We start from the raw sequence: 18,062 nt of genomic DNA, 5'->3' as shown, positions 1-18,062 counted from the left end.
AATTATTACTTAGGCAAGGTTAGAATCTGGTTTGCATTTTGTTGTTTGTGAGCGACAGGAGTGACTTTTGCCTGCTGTGTGGCCATGGTTCAGAAACTCTAAAGAGACCCATCAGAAGAAATGCTATCCATCATTTTCCTCAAGCGTTCCCCTTCCTGTTGAGCTTCACAACCTATGCATGTGGGCTTGTTGTTATTTTTGTTATTTACTTCCATGACAGGTTGACCTTTAGTGTACATGGCTGGCCTCCTATGGAGACCTGACTGCATCTCCTCTAGGGCTTATGCACCTTGGAAGGTCACAAGTATTTGGCAGGGAGAGGGTTGTTTTCTTTCTTCTATTTTTTAAAAAAATGTTTCTCATGTAGGCCATAACCTGTGGGGCAATGTCGAGAATTTGCAAAATAAGAATGGTTTTATCAGTTCTAGAAAAACAATAACCAAGAAATAATAATTAAGGAGGAAAAAACCTGTCATTTTTTAAAAAAAATATTAAGACCAAATGAATAAGAAGAAGAGGAGTTTGGATTTGATATCCCACTTTATCACTACTCTAAGGAGTCTCAAAGCGGCTAAGAATCTCCTTTCCCTTTCCTCCCCCACAACAAACACTCTGTGAGGTGAGTGGGGCTGAGAGACTTCAGAGAAGTGTGACTAGCCCAAGGTCACCCAGCAGCTGCATGTGGAGGAGTGGGGAAGTGAACCCAGTCCAGCAGATTACGAGTCCACTGCTCTTAACCACTACACCACACTGGCTCCTTACGAGTCCACTGCTCGTATGGAATGATATACATGACCAGTTAAAAACTGCTGAAGCAGAATTTCGCAAAGTATACTCTCCATTTCAGAAGAAGAGGAACTTGAACAGCAGGGATGAGGACCAAGGGCCCTCCAGATGTTGGACTACAATTCCCGTCGTTCTGACCATGGTGTTGATGGAGATCAGAGTTCAACCACAACTGGGTTCCTAATCCCTGTTGCACAATACCAACATTTATGGATGTAAACAGTGGAGACCTTTTTAGATTTTAATAAGGAAAGATGGGAAAATGAGATTTAGCAGTGCATCCCAGGCACTCAATCGGAAGCCGCGTAAGCCGCGTTGGACGTTCGGCTTCCAAAAAACGTTCGAAAACCGGAACACTCACTTCCAGGTTTGCGGCATTCAGGAGCCAAAATGTTTGAGTCGCAAGGTGTTCGAGAACCCAGGTGTATTTGTTCTGAGCACTTTCCTATTTATATCTCCTAATCACTACAATAACTTTATCAATATAAAAAATTATAATATTTTTACAACTACTTCGATCAAATTCGAATTTTCATGGGAGTATATATGTATATATATATGAGCGATATGCAAAAATAGTAAGAGGCAGAAAATTAAACCGTAGAAAAAACACATTTTAAATGCCTTGGTGACTAAGAATGTCTTGATCTGACATCTAAAAGCTTGCATCATAAGTGCTAGGCATACCTTCCCAAATAGGGCATTCCAGTCAAGGTGCTACCACTGAAAAGGCCCTCTCCTTTGTAGTTACATAGCACACTTCCTATAAGGAAGATACTTGGAACAGGGTCTCAGCAGAATATCTTCAGGCAAGAGTAGACTGGTGTGGGAAGACACAACACACTGCCTCAGGTATTTGGGTCCCATGCCATTCAAGGCTTTAAAGGTTAAGCAACTGCACCTTGAATTCAGCAAACTATTTAAAAATGAATCTAGTTTTGAAGCAATGAGACATGCACCCTTTGCATTTGCCCTGACCCAGCTAGGGCCCTTTCATGTGTGGGGGTGAAATTATTCCTCCAAGTGAATGTTGCACGTGTAATTTCATAGCCGAATCCACTAACCAGGGCTGTGAATGCTTTACTCTGGTAATATATTTCTAATGCAGATTATCAGCTGTTTAGGATGAGGAGTGGGACAACTGCTCAATTCTTCACTGGAGCTGTGATGAATAAAACAATCATTTCGTAAAACTGTTATCGTTTTGACGATTCCATTTTCTTTTGAGCCTATAGCCTAGCTAAACTGAAAGGGCCTTTTCTTGCCTGCTAGTTGTTTTCAGGTACTGCATATAGCAAATGTTCCTTTTGCAACACCGAAAAATTATAAACTATTAGACTCAATGGTGGCCATTGTATGCAGGAAAAGAGAATTGGCTAGGAATGGCAATAGTGGTTAATCTTGAATTGTTTTGTAGACAGATGAAAGACGGTATTGGGAGGCAGTTAATGCATACAAAAATTAGTCAAAGCCTACATAAAGAAATATATTGAAAAAATGATTATATGTAATTACCGTATTTTTTGCACCATAACACTCACTTTTTTCCTCCTAAAAAGTAAGGGGAAATGTCTGTGCGTGTTATGGAGGGAATGCCTACGGGTGGCATGCCTACGAATTTTCCTCCTCTATAAACTACGTGCGTGTTATGGTCGGGTGCGTGTTATAGAGCGAAAAATACGGTACATGATATTATGACGAAGCCTGATCTGAAGAGCTACATGGTTTTGATTGGTTCAGGATGGTGACATTGGATTGCAACTGTTAGGATCGCTGTGATCCTTTGATTGGTAAAATGAAACGACGTGTGTAATCTAGAAGTGTATAAGAAACATTGCTTTGGATTATGCTCTTAGCAGCCTCCTCCTCATTTTCGAGGCCATCCCTATCCAATTAAGGGCCATCATTTTACTTGCAGCCTGCATCCTTTTATTTTGGGTTTCTGGGAGGGATAACGCCAGTCTAGGAACACCTTTTAAATTTCTCCAACAGCTGCACACTTGTAGATTTGGATTAGGTCCTAATATTTCACTTTATTTCTCCAAGGACCCGCAGTTTCATTACTGTGCGAGATTAAAACGGTACATTCAGCAGAATCAAACGGCAACATTTTTCCTGTCCCGTGTCATTTGACACTGCAGATGGCAGAGTCCGTATTTTGATGCTCCTCTGTGGTTTGTTTGTTTTTTAATCGTACCTACTCATGGGGGGGGGGAGAACATCAAGGGGAAGACTAAGCCTGAGTCCTCCTTCACACACGAGCATTTGATGTACAGGAAAGCTCCCTCCATACTCCCCATGGATGTATTCAAGTGTGCAAACCCCACCTGTAGTCTGCAGTGAAACAGTCCAGGAAAAAAAAAATTACCACTTGAATATCTAGAGTTCTGGGAAAGAGTAGACAGATTTGCAGCTTCATTTATAATTTCAGCGCACACATTGATGTACGCAATGCATCTTTCAGCCTATATATTACTGCCTTAATAAAGTATTTCTTGCACAACCTTGATAAACCTTGCTTTAAAGAGAGAGACAGAGGAAGACAGAGAGAGAGAGAGAGAGAGAGAGAGAGAGAGAGAGAGAGAGAGATAAAATTCCAGGTGCTTGACCAAGATGTTTTCATTTGTACAAGTAGGTATTTATTTTATAGGAAAACCAACAAACTGCCATTATGTACAATAGCTTTTGTCCCACCGCCACTTTTTTCCTCTCTTTTGCAAATCTGTATTAGAAGCAGAACAGCATTAAATGAGCCTTTTATACTTTAAATATTCAAGAGTTTTATATTCAAAATTTCTTCTGGTGCTGTCAAACTAGAGTGCCTGAAGGCAAGGTAAGATCAAGTTAGGTTCTCAAAGGTAGAATTAAATTTTATCAGGGCATCCGTCATAATATGCGGGTTGCTTAAAATGCAAATAAAAAGTGTAGAGATTCAAAGGCTAAAGAATTTTCAGGTAGAATGAAAAGTCCAGGGGACCGCTTCTATGCAATAGAGTCATTTAATTTACATTTCTATCATTTTAATGAAAACACAGAAGAAACAAGCAATAATGGATATGTCTTAAGCTCTTGGTTTTTTGGTTGGAATTTCCTTTCTTTCGCAATCTCTCTCATGGAATAAAAAAGTAAAAAGGGTAAGAGAGAGGAAGGGAGGGAGAGGGAATAGGATGAGAAAGCATATTAAGAGGCCATTACCTCAGCCACTTTGGAAAGTTCAGTCCAATCGTCTTTATTATAGCTGCACATGATACTGGCGATGACAATCTGAAAAGATAAGTATTGGTTTATACAATGCTGTATTCCTGAATAATACCTTCTGCATATATTGCAATGTTTCTGCTTCTAACCCTCTTCTGATCCTATTTTGTTGTTATAACTGCAATACAGCAGTCTGGGGATTTATTTATTTTTAAAAACTCATTGTGATAAAAGACAATGAATGTTGGGCATGAATGGGACTGGGAGGCACTGTGGGGCAAGTAACAATCTTCCAGCAAAACCAACCTGAAATCAGATGGCTATTTAACACCCCCTCCCCAACAATTCCTCAACACATCGGCCTTTTCCATTGGAATTCTGTTAAATGTAAACGTGCCAAATTCAATATCTTAACAGCTATCTTAAAAACCCCCACAAAAACCTTAAATTTGGCAGCACCTATATCAGGAATGTTGGAGACAAGTAAATAAATAAGATAAAACTAACAGAAAACAAAATTGAATTTTTGCAAGCAAGCTGGAGACAGGAAAATTTGTATGAGAATTTTCTCTCCAATACAGTGGAGTATTCCTCCTTAGAAATCATCTCCATGTAAGGAAATAATGTAATGTGCAAAGAGTCTCTAAATATTGCACAAGCACATAGGTTTCCAAAAGGTGACATTAGGGAGATACAAAGGAAATTGACGGCAACTCAAAAAACCAGCAACTTCATCTCTATAGGTGCAAATTCGCAGAGTCAGACAAGCAGTTTCCAACAGTAACTGGAGTTTCGAATGGGTCACATTCTCATCTTGTATACATCCGGTCTCTGTACAGAAATGCATTAGATTTCAACCACTCCTTGCACGGTCCCACTGATTACAACTCCCCCCCCCCCCCATATGGATGTATATGTGAATTCACACTCACATATCAATAGATTTAGGGGGGGGGAGAGACACAATCAACTCTCCGAGTGTCAAGCTCAGGAGGCACCTGCCCCAAATTGTCCCTCCACTATCCACTCTGTCAACTATTGAGCAGCTGGAAGCAATTTGCACAAGCAATTCACCTTCACTTTGTAAAGCTGGCGGTACTGACATACTGTAGGTGGCCAATACTGTGTTAACTTCTTTAAAATTATTATTTGTATGGGCTTTAACAAATGGCATGCACAAGAGCGACTGCAGTCAGATGCATCAATGCAAATTTATCACCTTACGTGGCAGGGATGAATCATGCATACACAATGTGTATTCAAAACAATGGCACAGGCTACAATTCAATCAAATATAAGGTGTTAAAAATTAAATGGCTGGAGGGAGGGTGCCAGTGATGTTCCTTACCTTGGGCATTTTTGGTTTGGGGCCAGCCTGTTACATGCAAGAACTGTTATCCTCAGTTGATAGGTATCTGAATATGATACATTCACGCACATATACACTTATCAGCTAAGGATAACAGCTCACACAAAGAACAAAGTGATGTGCCTACAATTATGCCACAATAAAATTCTTAATCTTCACAGTGTCGTGGGACTCTGTTCTTGCCACAACATGCATATCTTCTGCCGCTGCACCCCCAATATTTGTCTCAAATTGAGTGAGGCACAATAACTAATAAATCTGTCATCTACTATAGTTTATTTGCTGTAAGAAACTGTGATGGTGCCAGACTATGTTATTATCTGAAAGCAACAAAAGGCGGTATCTTCTGCAGCTTCATTGTGTGTATATGAGGGAGATGCAGATTTCCGTTTTATAGCAAAATTATCTCAAACATTAGGCTTAAAACTTTCCATGTGGAGATAATTGTGACTGACAGTGCTGTCCAAAACCCCTTCTTTCAAAGGAAGGTAGGTGGTGGCAGGTTGTAGGGAGAGATGCTTAATTGGATTACTGACATGTGTTCAGTTAAGAGAGTGTCCTAATTTTCAAATAACTTTATTCTTAATGTGCTATCTGTTAACTGTCCTTCTATTCTTTACAGACACCCAAAAAAGCTTCTAGTCTAGGCCCAATTCAAAGGGGTGCTAAAAGATAAAGGTAAAGGAGATGACTCTGGGGTTGCGGCACTCATCTCACTTTACAGGCCGAGGGATCCGGCGTTTGTCCACAGAGAGTTTTTCCGAGTCATGTGGCCAGCATGACTAAGCCGCTTCGGAACACTGAAACCAGAGCAGCGCATGGAAACGCCATTTACCTTCCTGCTGGAGTGGTACCTATTTATTTGCTTGCACTTTTTGGCGTGCTTTCGAACTGCTAGGTTGGCAGTCTGGGTGCTAAAAGCCTTTAAAACAGCCTTTGCCTAGCTGATGTTTGCAGAAGTCTATCCAATCCTATCAGCCCCAGCTAGCATTCCCTGGCTGAGGCTGATAGGAGTTGTAGTCCAAGCCATCTGGACAAAGCCTAATGTAAAGCCTTAAATGAATTGGGGCCAAGTTACCGGAAGAAATCCCCCCTCCCTTCTGTTCATACCTGTCCAGAGATCTTCACTGGAGACTTTTATCCAGGTTCTTGCAATAAAGAATCTGGCTGCATGGTGGCCCTGTAAAGGAGGGGTCCCACCACCCTAAATTTCTTGCTAATGAGACCATTACACAACTTTAAGGAAATGGCAGGGGGATAGGACAGGACAAGCTAAGGCTAATCAGTGACTTAAAAAAATAATGCACTGTGGCCCAGTCACAGCACCCTAAACCCCTTTGCAAAGGTAGTAGCTATGTTGTAAAGGAACAAACTTGACAAGGCTTGATCTGGGATAAAAAATGGCCACTACTTTATTGATTACAGATGTAGGTGGACTTTGGCTCAGGCATTGGCTACTGGAGGGCTGAAATTAAGAACAGGGTTGTGCCAAGGATTGTGGACTCCCCAAGACACTAATCTACCAAGGTAGCCACACCCAGGCCACCGCTAGAAGCACCATGGCCCATCTGCCCAACAGTTGGCTTCTGAACAGAAACTTCCATCTAGATCCCGCTAATAGGGTACCCTGAGTTCACACTTGCTTTAGGTTGGGGGTGATGCATCACTTCACGCAAACCTACGGTAGATGACTAGAATTCCATACCCAAAAAGTTGTGACATTTTGCTATGAGGAAAGCAAAACCACCCAATGGGCCCAATCTGTTTGCAAAAATTCCTTACCGGCTCAGAATATGGCAACCATTGGGAAACCATAGCAAAGACAAATGCAGCATGCACAGGAAGAAAAACATGGTTAAGACAAAATTAACTCAAAACAGTATGAAAAGGAAGGGGGGAAGGAGGGTTTGCTCTGCAGCCAACTGAGCTACAAACACTAGACAGCTTTTCTCCTCAGTCGGCAGACAAGAAATGCTCAGGTCCAATAACCAGACTCCGCCTTATTGGCTTACCATGTTTCTGCATCATTTTGTGCCTTCTTTTTTTAAAAAAAAGTCAAAAAAATTGTCAGCATTTTAGAATGCAGTCCTTCTAATATTCACATTTTTTTGCAAAGTATTTTTCTGTAATATAATACATAAATATATACATCATTTATGGACGCTTCCCCTAATATATGCACTTTTGTACACTTTTTGGGTTGTGTGTGGAGAAATATATCACAAAATTCAGATAGGTGTGGATTTTTTTGGATGGTTGTTCCAGTTTCAGAACGCATTAATCAAGTTCCCATTACAATATGAAGTAAATGAAATATCTGCTAGTGGCACTAGGGTAGGAAGTAACTTCACCCTCTTTAGGAGCTTTTAATTGCCTGCATGTTTCAGTGAGGCACTTTTGTTATATCATGTTATTCTGTGCCGTTCTGGTTTGTTTTTATCCTACAGTTGCAGGGTTTTTGTGTGTGTGTGTTATTAACTGTAGCAACTCCCTTGACAAACACACGTTTATGAGAACAATTCAAAGTGTTGGTGCTCACCTTTAAAGCCCTAAACCTGAAGGAGCGTCTCCACCCCCATCGTTCCGCCCGGACACTGAGGTCCAGTGCTGAGGGCCTTCTGGCAGTTCCCTCGCTGTGAGAAGCCAAGTTACAGGGAACCAGGCAGAGGGCCTTCTCGGTAGTAGCACCCGCCCTGTGGAATGCCCTCTCACCAGATGTCAAAGAGAACAATAACAACCAGACTTTTAGAAGACATCTGAAGGCAGCCCTGTTTAGGGAAGCTTTTAATTGTATTTTAATATTCTGTTGAAAGTCGCCCAGAGTGGCTGGGAAAACCAGCCGGGGTATAAATGATGATAATAATAATAATAATAATAATAATAATAATAATAATAATAATGGAAAGTCAGATTTAAAGCAATAACAAAAGAATCCACACGATCCACATAGGTCCTATGCACAGAAATGAACAGTGCATCCTGAGACTGGATTGTGCAGAAGTGCTCATCGTGCAACTCAGACTACACGTGAACTGGTGGTCCCAGGATAGAGTAATGACAAAAGGTATACTTCCTCCCCTCTCACACACAATCTACAGGCTAAGCAGAGTTGCACAGCAGGAGGATTTGGACCAAATGGCTAAAGCTATTTGCCCTACAAGAGAAAGGCAGCTCACCATTAGATCTGGCCAGGGGATTTGTCTTGCTTAAGGCTTTCATAGGTAACCTGTAGCATTTCAATCCCAGAACTGAACCATCTGCACAGTGCAGACAAGCAGGAACTACTGAGATTTTTTTTTCCTTTTTCTGTATCTCCCATTTGAGCATTCAGTCAGATGTGTATAGTGCTGAGTGCATTGCAATGCACACAGGTGTTCCCTTTACTTGGCTATGGCCTGAGGACACATAGTGCGATCACCTGGCTGAAGTAAAGCAGGTCTGAATATACATGGAAGCCCCATGCACGATGCCTTGAATTCCCTGATATTAATGTGTTAATATCCACCTTCATCTCTGAGAGAGGGATCCAATGACTCCTCTCCTCTTGGCATACCGGTACTTGGGTGCCAAGGGGTTGCAGAGTGCGATTGCCACATCTTTGTATGAGAGTCCAGAGTTGGAGTGAGCTGCACCAGAAGTTGTGCTGCCATGCACAGTGTGCTTAGGAGTTTCCTTTTGGAAACATTAGATTTGTGGGGACAAAAATCAATGGGTTGGGTGCTTGGGTTAAAATAGGCACACTAAGCAAAACAGGCCTGCCTTGGAAAAAAAATAATGTAGATATGCAAAACATGTTACTAGCATCTGCTATCCATGTACAAAAAGTTAACCTTTCTTGGTTTTTTGGTTTTGCTAACCACTGCAAATGTTTCCTTGATTAAACATGATCAATCACTGCTGCGTGCTGCATTTTATTCAACCTTGAAAAACACACGAGAGGAACAAAATGTCAATTATGCAAACAATATCCTTTTATAATGCTGCATTTTTTATGTGAAGGCCCTTCTAGAGTTAGAGAACAGATGGAATGTTATTTCGTAAGTATTTAGTGGTCGGCAAAGCCTTCTTTCCAAAATAGTAGACTTGCAGTTCCCAATATCAGAGATAGAAAGCATGCTTAAATTTGCACGGGGTTAAATAAAAAAGGGTCCTTCAGAATTTGCCACCCCATTTATGGCGGTGAATATTGCGGGCAGGGGCGTTCCAGTGGTTTGGGGAGAGAGGAGGCAAATTTCATCAAAGTCTTTGGGTAAGGAAGGTGTGTGCATCCCATTCCGAGCTAGTCTGTGGAGTGACCTCTTTGGAGCAAGAGACTGTGGCCCCCCAGAGTGCCCCATGGCAACAAAAGACCTCGAGGAACCTACTACAGTCCAAAGCAGCCTGAAGTGTTCCATCTCAAGGATGCCTTACCCAGACCCACCTCCAACCCTTCCTGCCATGAAGATGATTTTTGTATCATCAATGGTTTTCTGTGAAATCTGAAAAAGCTGAGTTTCAAAAAACGTGGAAGTGATACAGGAGACGCAATGCTTTGACTATTCTTAACTAAGATAACTAATTTTAAAGTATTCACTTTCAAAATCAATGATATATATATGTTGAAAATAGTGTCTTCTACTGGAAACAAACTATTTCAAAACTGGCCTCTCATTTCACGTTTATATGTTCATGTGACATCAGCAGTGATGGAAAAGAAACCCTATACAGTACTTTCAATCTATTATGCATCTAGGGTGTTCATAACAGTAGAAGCTATTCATTTCCTTTCTAAGAGGCTTATTTACAAGCCACTGTCTATTCTTATATGAAAAGCGCTTATACGAAAAGATCAGTTTTTCTCATGATATTATGTGGGAGAAAAACTGGCAGGACATGTTCAAGTGTACTTTTCTTCTCCTTTCCCTTTTGATAAATGCATTTTCCTATATTTCTAATGGAGCATATTTTAAAGCTTTTTTTCTGGCCAGTTCAGACAACACTCTCCATTAACTTCTCCATAGGCACAGTGAAGGAGCCAGACTCACTTTTCTGCTCTGTCCACCAGGCATACTTGCCCTACCCAAACATCAATGCATATAGGGGTGAAATTTGAAAAGGGTGTGGAATCAATATCTCTCTCTCTCTCTCTGTGTGTGTGTGTTATATAAGCCCAAATTGCGTGGTTGATTTGCCCACTCCTCCCAAAAGTAGATATCAATGAGATAAATAACTATACAACTTTTAGAAGACACCTGAAGGCAGCCCTGTATAGGGAAGTTTTTAATGATTGATGTTGTAGTATGCTTTTATATTTGTTGGAATAGAACAGAGACCAGAGTGGCTGAGGCAACCCAGTCAGATGGGTGGGTATTATTATTATTATTATTATTATTATTATTATTATTATTATTTACATGATTCACATTCACAATTCAAAACCATGTCTAATGATACAGGGCTTTGAGGGTCAAAACCAGCACTGTTAATTGAAACTACAGTCATACCTCGGGTTACAGACACTTCGGGTTGCGTGATTTCGGGTTGTGCACCGCCCCAAACCCGGAAGTACCGGAATGGGTTACTGCCGGGTTTCAGCGCTTGCACATGCACAGAAGCATTAAATCACGCTTTGCGCAGGCACAGAAGCGCTGAACTGCGACCCATGCGTGCGCAGACGCAGCGCTGCGGGTTGCGGACACTGCGGATTGCGAACGTGCTTCCCGCATGGATCACGTTCGCAACCCAAGTGTCCACTGTATCTGGCAGTCAGGCCGGAACTAGTGTTATGTATCATCACTATGACTTTCTGCACTAGCTGAAGTTTTCCAGCAGTCTTCAAAGGCAGTCCCATTTGTAGTGCTGTGCAGTAATCCAGCCAGAGGCTACTAGAACATAGGCAACTGAAGCAAAGATGTCTCTGTCCAGATATTTATGAAACACATTCAGGGGGTCATTGAAGTAACCATATTTGGTGTGTGTGTACATGCATCCCTGAGAACTTCAAAGTATATTGGGTCATCTCCGCTGCTACTGGATAAGTGTAATAAGGTGAACCAGGGAAGGGGGCAATGGACAAAACGGATTGCTAACCCAAAGACCTCAGATTCTGCTGAGGCCTCAGATGCTGCCCACTGAAGTCTTGCATGGAAACCCCAGTGAACTTTTCAAGACCAGCCACCAGAAAGGACTTAGAATATTTTAAATAGATGGGTGCTGTACAAGAGCACCACTTTCAAATGAATGGAAGCTCCACAAGAGCACTGCATGCAGGCCGTCTGCAGCTCTCGTTCACTTTTGTATTTTATAGACTGAAACCATTTCGATGGATACAGCTACTAAATCTTGCACTGCCCATAATCTCGTCTCTGGATAGCACATATTATGAAGAGCATTCTCTATGGGATATTTATTTGAGAACATTTCCACGCTTTGTCCCGGCCCACCAAAATAACAATAAAATGAGATAAATGAGATAGTAATAGGAGACATGCAAAATGTTCTCTATTGTGCAAACCAAAACTTTGGGAAAAAGAGAAAGCTTTTCAATAAAGCACGGCTCGGGTGCGTGTGAAACAATAAGATGAATGCTTGGCATTAGATTACAGCATCCTAAGCTACGCTTACAATTACTGTATAATAATGAAGGCATTAGTAATTGTTGTTCTCCGAAAGACACTACCAAGATACATCCCCGCAGTTCTTGCATGTTATTTTACAACTCCCTCAGAGCACAGAAAGAAAGACAAACTGCTGACTGATATTGTCCTCCTTTTCATTAGGTGTGTGCCTTTGCATTATAAATGCTGAGATGCTGGTTTGCTTCCTCCCCGCCCCCCCCCCCCCAAATCTTCAATTGAAATACTTGCTTTGAATATAATTCACTAGTAATGAAGCTTTACAAAGAAGTCTAAAATGATTTTTTTAAAACAACAACAACATGAAAGCCAAAAGTGCCCAGAGGAATTAGAGGGGCATTGTATTCTTTTACGGGACACGGGTGGCGCTGTGGGTTAAACCACAGAGCCTAGGACTTGCCGATCAGAAGGTCGGCGGTTCGAATCCCCCCCGATGGGGTGAGCTCCCATTGCTCCTGCCAACCTAGCAGTTCAAAAGCACGTCTAAAGTGCAAGTAGATAAATAGGTACTGCTCCAGCGGGAAGGTAAACGGCATTTCCATGTGCTGTTCTGGTTCACCAGAAGCGGCTTAAGTCATGCTGGCCACATGACCCGGAAGCTGTATGCCGGCTCCCTCAGCCAATAAAGCGAGATGAGTGCCGCAACCCCAGAGTCAGCCATGACTGGACCTAATGGTCAGGGGTCCCTTTACCTTTTTATATTCGTTTACATTTCCTGCTCGAAATGTGGTGCATTTGTGTTAAATCTTTGAGCGACATCCTTCCTTTTAATTTGGCTGGACAAACCATGGAATATTGCTTCCATCGGCATACCCAGTACAACTGTAACATTCGCTATCTTTTCTCCTTAAGTTTCAAGTCCTTGGTGTTTACAAAGGAAAGGGTTAAAAATGAATGGCTTCTCTGTTTATGGCTCTGAGACATGCAAGCCAGCCTAGCAGCATGTAGACAGCTGCTGTGGATGGGTCAGTACAGATTTACCTTCTCTGCTGGTACCCATTAATAGATGGGATGAAGCATAGTTAAAAAGGGAAGTCTATATGCCTGCTTTATTGTACGGGCAGATTTTGCTCCTATACAAGGAACGCTGCATCTGATAATTTACTTTACTACTCATCATCTAGTCCATGTAAACAAGCTGTTTTAACATTTGCACATTGAGAAAGCTCATTTATCATATGGAATAATTTTAGCTTGCTACATTCGTGGACCATGAGTGCTATCCGTAGATGTATGGACATAATAGAAAGAGTCAAGCTCTTTGAAATGGGGGCAAGACAGATGTTGCAACCCCCCCCCCTTGCAAGTATGGCTGCCTTGTGGACCTTTTTTCTAAAAAAAAAACATATTGTGTTTTTCCCTTGGAATTTTGATTCGTCACTGGATTGAAATAAAAAATAAGCTTCTTATTAAAACCCTCTTACAGCTTCAAATCCCATGCAATAAGAGAGTTAACCATTGTAAACCCTGTCATGTCTGTGAGAAGCAGAGGAATTATCTTGTTATCAATTTAATAATGGAGCATTGAAGTAAATGATGCCATCCACTGACACCAGTAACGCTGCGCTCCCCTGGGAAATTCAAGTCTGTAGAAACTGTCAATCTAGATGGATATGGACATACTAAACAATGTACCTCCAAGTCCATAAATCTATTCTTTCGATGCCGCCTTGCTGAAAAAGATTCTGCATAGAGATAGACACAAGTAATGCAGGATGTCTTGACATTACTGTCCTGCAAGCCTCTTCTCTCTCTCTCTCTCTCTCTGGGGAGGGGGAATTAAAAATAAATAAATAAACCCAGAGTGGGGCCAGTAAGCAATTTAACCACTTCTTTCCTTCTTTTGTTTTGATCCACAACCTGCATTTAAGACTTGCTGCTTCTGCAGCAGGGGAAATTGCACACATGCAAACCTTTTAATAATTGAACGTGAGTGGTAGATTCTCTTGTAACAAATTACACATCTGTTTATGCCTAGAAGCCTTCTTGGCTTTCCTCCCCCCCCCCCCATTCCCTCTTTCCCTTTTCTTTTGGCTGCTTGCTCATCTGTCGCTTTGTGGCACTGTCCGCTGCCCGACCAGATTGAGATGCAGCGGATCTTTCGCTGCCGCCGTTGTTTGTTTTTAATAAAGCAAACATCCTTCCGGCGGGCAAATAATCTCGGATAGCAGCAGCCCTCAGTGCAAGCATGTTGGCGTTTGTTCACAGTGGGGCAGAGAACACAGAATGGGAATGGCAAACAACAAAGGCTAAATCAGGGACGTTTCATCTGAGTGCAGGAAATGGGGAGCATGCAACCAGCATTGCATTACAGTAACCCTCCTTGGGCTGCGTCTCAGGGATGGCCAGCACGAGCCTCTGTGCACATGCAAAGCAGAGAAGATCAAGTGGTGCCAATTTTAATCTAGCAACAAGGTAAGGCGCTGAGCTGCTAAGAAGACGGCAGCATTGAACATTCCCAGTGGAAGTACTGGAAACCAAAGGCAACTATAACAAAGGGGTTTTGTAGCACCTCAAAAGACTGGCAGCTTTATTGTGGCATAAGTGTTTGTGGACATGAGTCCTACTTCATCAGATGCATGGAGTATTATCCTAAGTCACAGAGTTGGGGAAAGGGGACTGAGAGTGGTGGTGTCAGAGGGAAATGAAAGTGCCGAAAGTGACAGCGATGCAAAAGTTTAACGGTGGCCCTTCTGAAAGCAGTGCTGGCATGGCAGCACAAACACCCTGGCACTGGGGAACCAATTAACATGTGAGATATAAAAATCCATTATCTAAGCCACAGGTGCTAGAACTTCTTAATACTGTAAATTGCAATTCTGTGGGTTCACACCGGAGTCCACCTTCAAACCTATTTATTCAAGAATAGCCAGATTAAGGTCAGTTCTGCAAGGCTGAAATGTTTCTTTGCTAGGCTCTGTACCATGACAACTATTGCAGCAATTTCCAGAGGGGGCAGCTGTGTCAAGTCTGTTGCTGCAAAACATACGCAGTGTCTTGTGGTACTTTGAAGACTAACAAATATATTACACCATAAGCTTTCATGGACTACAGTCCACCACCATAAATTTATTACTTTTTTATATATATAAAAAAGCTACAAGACTGCTGTTTTTACAGTAACAATGCCACACTTCCCCCCTCCCATATCTCCTCTTTCTTTGTTACCATTTCCATACCCTGCCCTTCCTCTTTAGGTTTTTTTAATCTTCTCTCCTGTTCAAATCTGCACGCTTGCTGTAAATTTGCCTTAATTTGCCTTCAGCCCATCAAAGCTACTCTTCATTAAAGCCTTCATTTCCTGCCTTGTCCATTTACTGCTGGCTGCAGGCTTGGTTTTCCATTTATGATCAAAATGAACACATCTTTATTTGGGATGTTTTTGGCAACTCCTTGAGATGTTTGCTACATTCTGCTCAATTCCTGACTGTAAGCTTTTAGTGGAGGGCCATGCCATTTCCGAATATAGAACCGAAGACTTGTAATTGCGGCTAATTACTACACAAACACTTTGGCCCCGTGAAGATGTACATTGCTGGCTTGCTAAATCATAGTTTATCAGGTAGGAGGAGTCTGGGCCTCTGGACCATCCCTTTTGACTCCTCCCTTGAGAAGCGTGTTCACAGGGCTTTCTTTCTGCCAGAAATCACCAAAACTCAGTTCCTGCACCTCTCAGGTGGGTGCCACCATCATTATAAGAGAACAAGAGATGTGCTCATGCTGAGTTCTGGCACCTCTTTTTCTAGAAAAATAGCACTGAGTATTTGTGTCCTCTGTTCGAGGTACTGTCATAGGATATTCATCCTTTGGAAGGACTCCTTTATTGTGGGGCTTCCATTCCATCCCAAGTCTGGTTAAAAAAATAAAATACCCGAAGAAGGGAGACTAGGGACCTTGAATGGTTAGCACTTGGGCACCAAACTGAGCAGAAAAACAACACCTGGTCACAGTCTTCCTCATTGAGTGAAATGTATTGTGTACCCATGAGCACTATACATTTAAAACAGTATCATACCACTTTGAACAGGGGGTCCTGGTTTGTTTAGGGTGCTGAGATGTGTTAGGAGGCCTCTATTCCCCTCACAGAGATTGGTTCTTAACCCACTCAGATAACTGTATCTCTGTGAGGGGAATAGGTGTCTCCAACAACTCTCAGCAGCATTAACAAACTACAGTTCCCATGGTTCTTTGGGGGGAAGCCATGACTGTTTAAAGTGGTATTTAAATGCGTAGCACAGGTGGGGGCCAGTATTTCATTCTACATATGTGTACAGTGGTACCTCGGGTTAAGAACTTAATTTGTTCTGGAGGTCGTGTGCCTCCGCCGCATGATTTCTGTTCTTATCCTGAAGCAAAGTTCTTAACCTGAGATACAATTTCTGAGTTAGCAGAGTCTATAACCTGAAGCGCCTGTAACCTGAAGCGTCTGTAACCCAAGGTACCACTGTATTTATTTCTAAATTTTCACAAATCTCTCTGTCCCTAAAATTACAAGTCCTTGTTTCACTGCAAAATCCCATCATTTCTCTGTTGCAGAAAGAGGTTTGGGGCAGCATTAGCTTGCTATTCAGAATGTTGCTTGCTGTGCTCTAACATGGCTTCCAGTTGCCTCCAGCAACTCTCATGAGATTGGGAGAACTGGCACATGGACAAATGTGTTCCATAGACAAATTCAAGCATGATCTACAGTTTAGCCTCAATGCTCCCTTGCTCTGCTAATGAGATTGCAGGAAAAACCCAGCCCCTTGTGTATACAAGTATAACCTCCCCATGCCCCATGTTGAGTCCCCATTTGAATCAGAGAACTGGTGCTTAATGTGCATTAACTAACCAGCATGATGCAGCGGTGAAGGGATGAAACAAGGAGAGGGCATGCAGATCCAATGCTTGTTCATAGCTTGATAAACTATGGTTCAGCAAGCTGAGAGCAGGCCCTCCAAGCAGACCTTCCAGAGACAGTCCCAGATTTACAGAAGCTGTCCAGGTTTCTGATTTGACCCTGGAATGTCCCAATTTTCCTTAGAATATCCCTATTTTCATTGGAGAAATGTTGGAGGGTATGGAGTCATCTGACCCTAAGGCCATCTGAAGGCAGCCATGTATAGAGAAGTGTTTTAATGTTTAATGTTTTATTGTATTTTAATATATGTTGGAAGCCTCCCAGAGTGGCTGGGGTAACCCAGTCAGATGGGTGGGGTACAAATAGTAAATTAGTTAGTTAGTTAGTTTGAAGAAATGTTGGAGGGCATGTGAGACGCATCCAAACCAACTCTTCCTCTTGCTCTTTCAGATCATTGCTGTCGAGGGCCAAGAGTCTGAGAGAAATAAGTACTGGCGATGAGGAAGCGGTATCATCATATGAGGCAAGAGCAAAAGAGTAAAAACAAGAAAACCACAACGATGCTCACTCAGAAGGGAATGTGGAATGAATGATTCTTACCATTTGCAGCTCAGCCATCCCCACTCAGCCAAGCATGGAAAATTCTGAATGGCTTCAGAATAGCCGGCCACCCCACTTTGCCAACCCTAGCAGGAACAGCATACTTTTAAGATATTGCCTCGGTATCGGGGGAACAGGAGAGGCCAAGGAACAATCAGAAGAGCTAATGGAAAGTGGTTATGTCTAGTTTTACAATATTTCAAACACCTAAACTATAACCTGCAGCAAAAACTTAACAACAGGGTGCTGACACCTTATTGATTCTTGAGACCACACACTGAAAAACAAGGTAGGCAAGAAGGCAAAGAAATCTCCAGGGTTTTCCCCTTTCACTACACATTTCCTCCCCAGTATTTTTATCTGAAAATGAGGCGCAAACATCCAGAGCAACAGATGCATGCACAATAGCAAAGAAGCAGGAACAATGCAGTCTTCTTTTACCATTTAAACAAGAGACGGGGAACCTGTGGCTCTGCAGGTGCTGGTGAATTCCAGTTCTCATCATCATCCTATGCTGCCTCCCATCACTGTAAGCCAGGCATAGGCAAATGTGGCCCTCCAGATGTTTTGGGACTACAACTCCCATGATCCCTAGCTAGCAGGACCAGTGGTCAGGGATGATGGGAGTTGTAGTCCCAAAACATCTGGAGGGCCT

The 18,062-nt window shown here is 42.2% G+C and overlaps 1 protein-coding gene across 4 annotated transcripts in view; it reads right to left on the bottom strand.

Moving 5' to 3' along the window:
* Nucleotides 1-18,062, bottom strand: part of DPYD (dihydropyrimidine dehydrogenase) — a 490,336-nt gene that overhangs the window by 136,970 nt on the left and 335,304 nt on the right. For all 4 annotated transcript variants that reach the window (XM_083510989.1, XM_083510988.1, XM_083510986.1 and 1 more), the window contains one exon: nucleotides 3,982-4,050. In XM_083510989.1, the coding sequence (XP_083367115.1) occupies nucleotides 3,982-4,050 (69 nt within the window). The remainder of the gene's footprint in view (nucleotides 1-3,981; nucleotides 4,051-18,062) is intronic.

Source organism: Podarcis liolepis, assembly GCF_965112155.1.
Source record: "Podarcis liolepis genome assembly, chromosome: 6".
Taxonomy (NCBI): Eukaryota; Metazoa; Chordata; class Lepidosauria; order Squamata; family Lacertidae; genus Podarcis; species Podarcis liolepis.
Note: the sequence above shows the minus strand (reverse complement) of the source record. Positions and strands in the feature narration are given on the sequence as shown.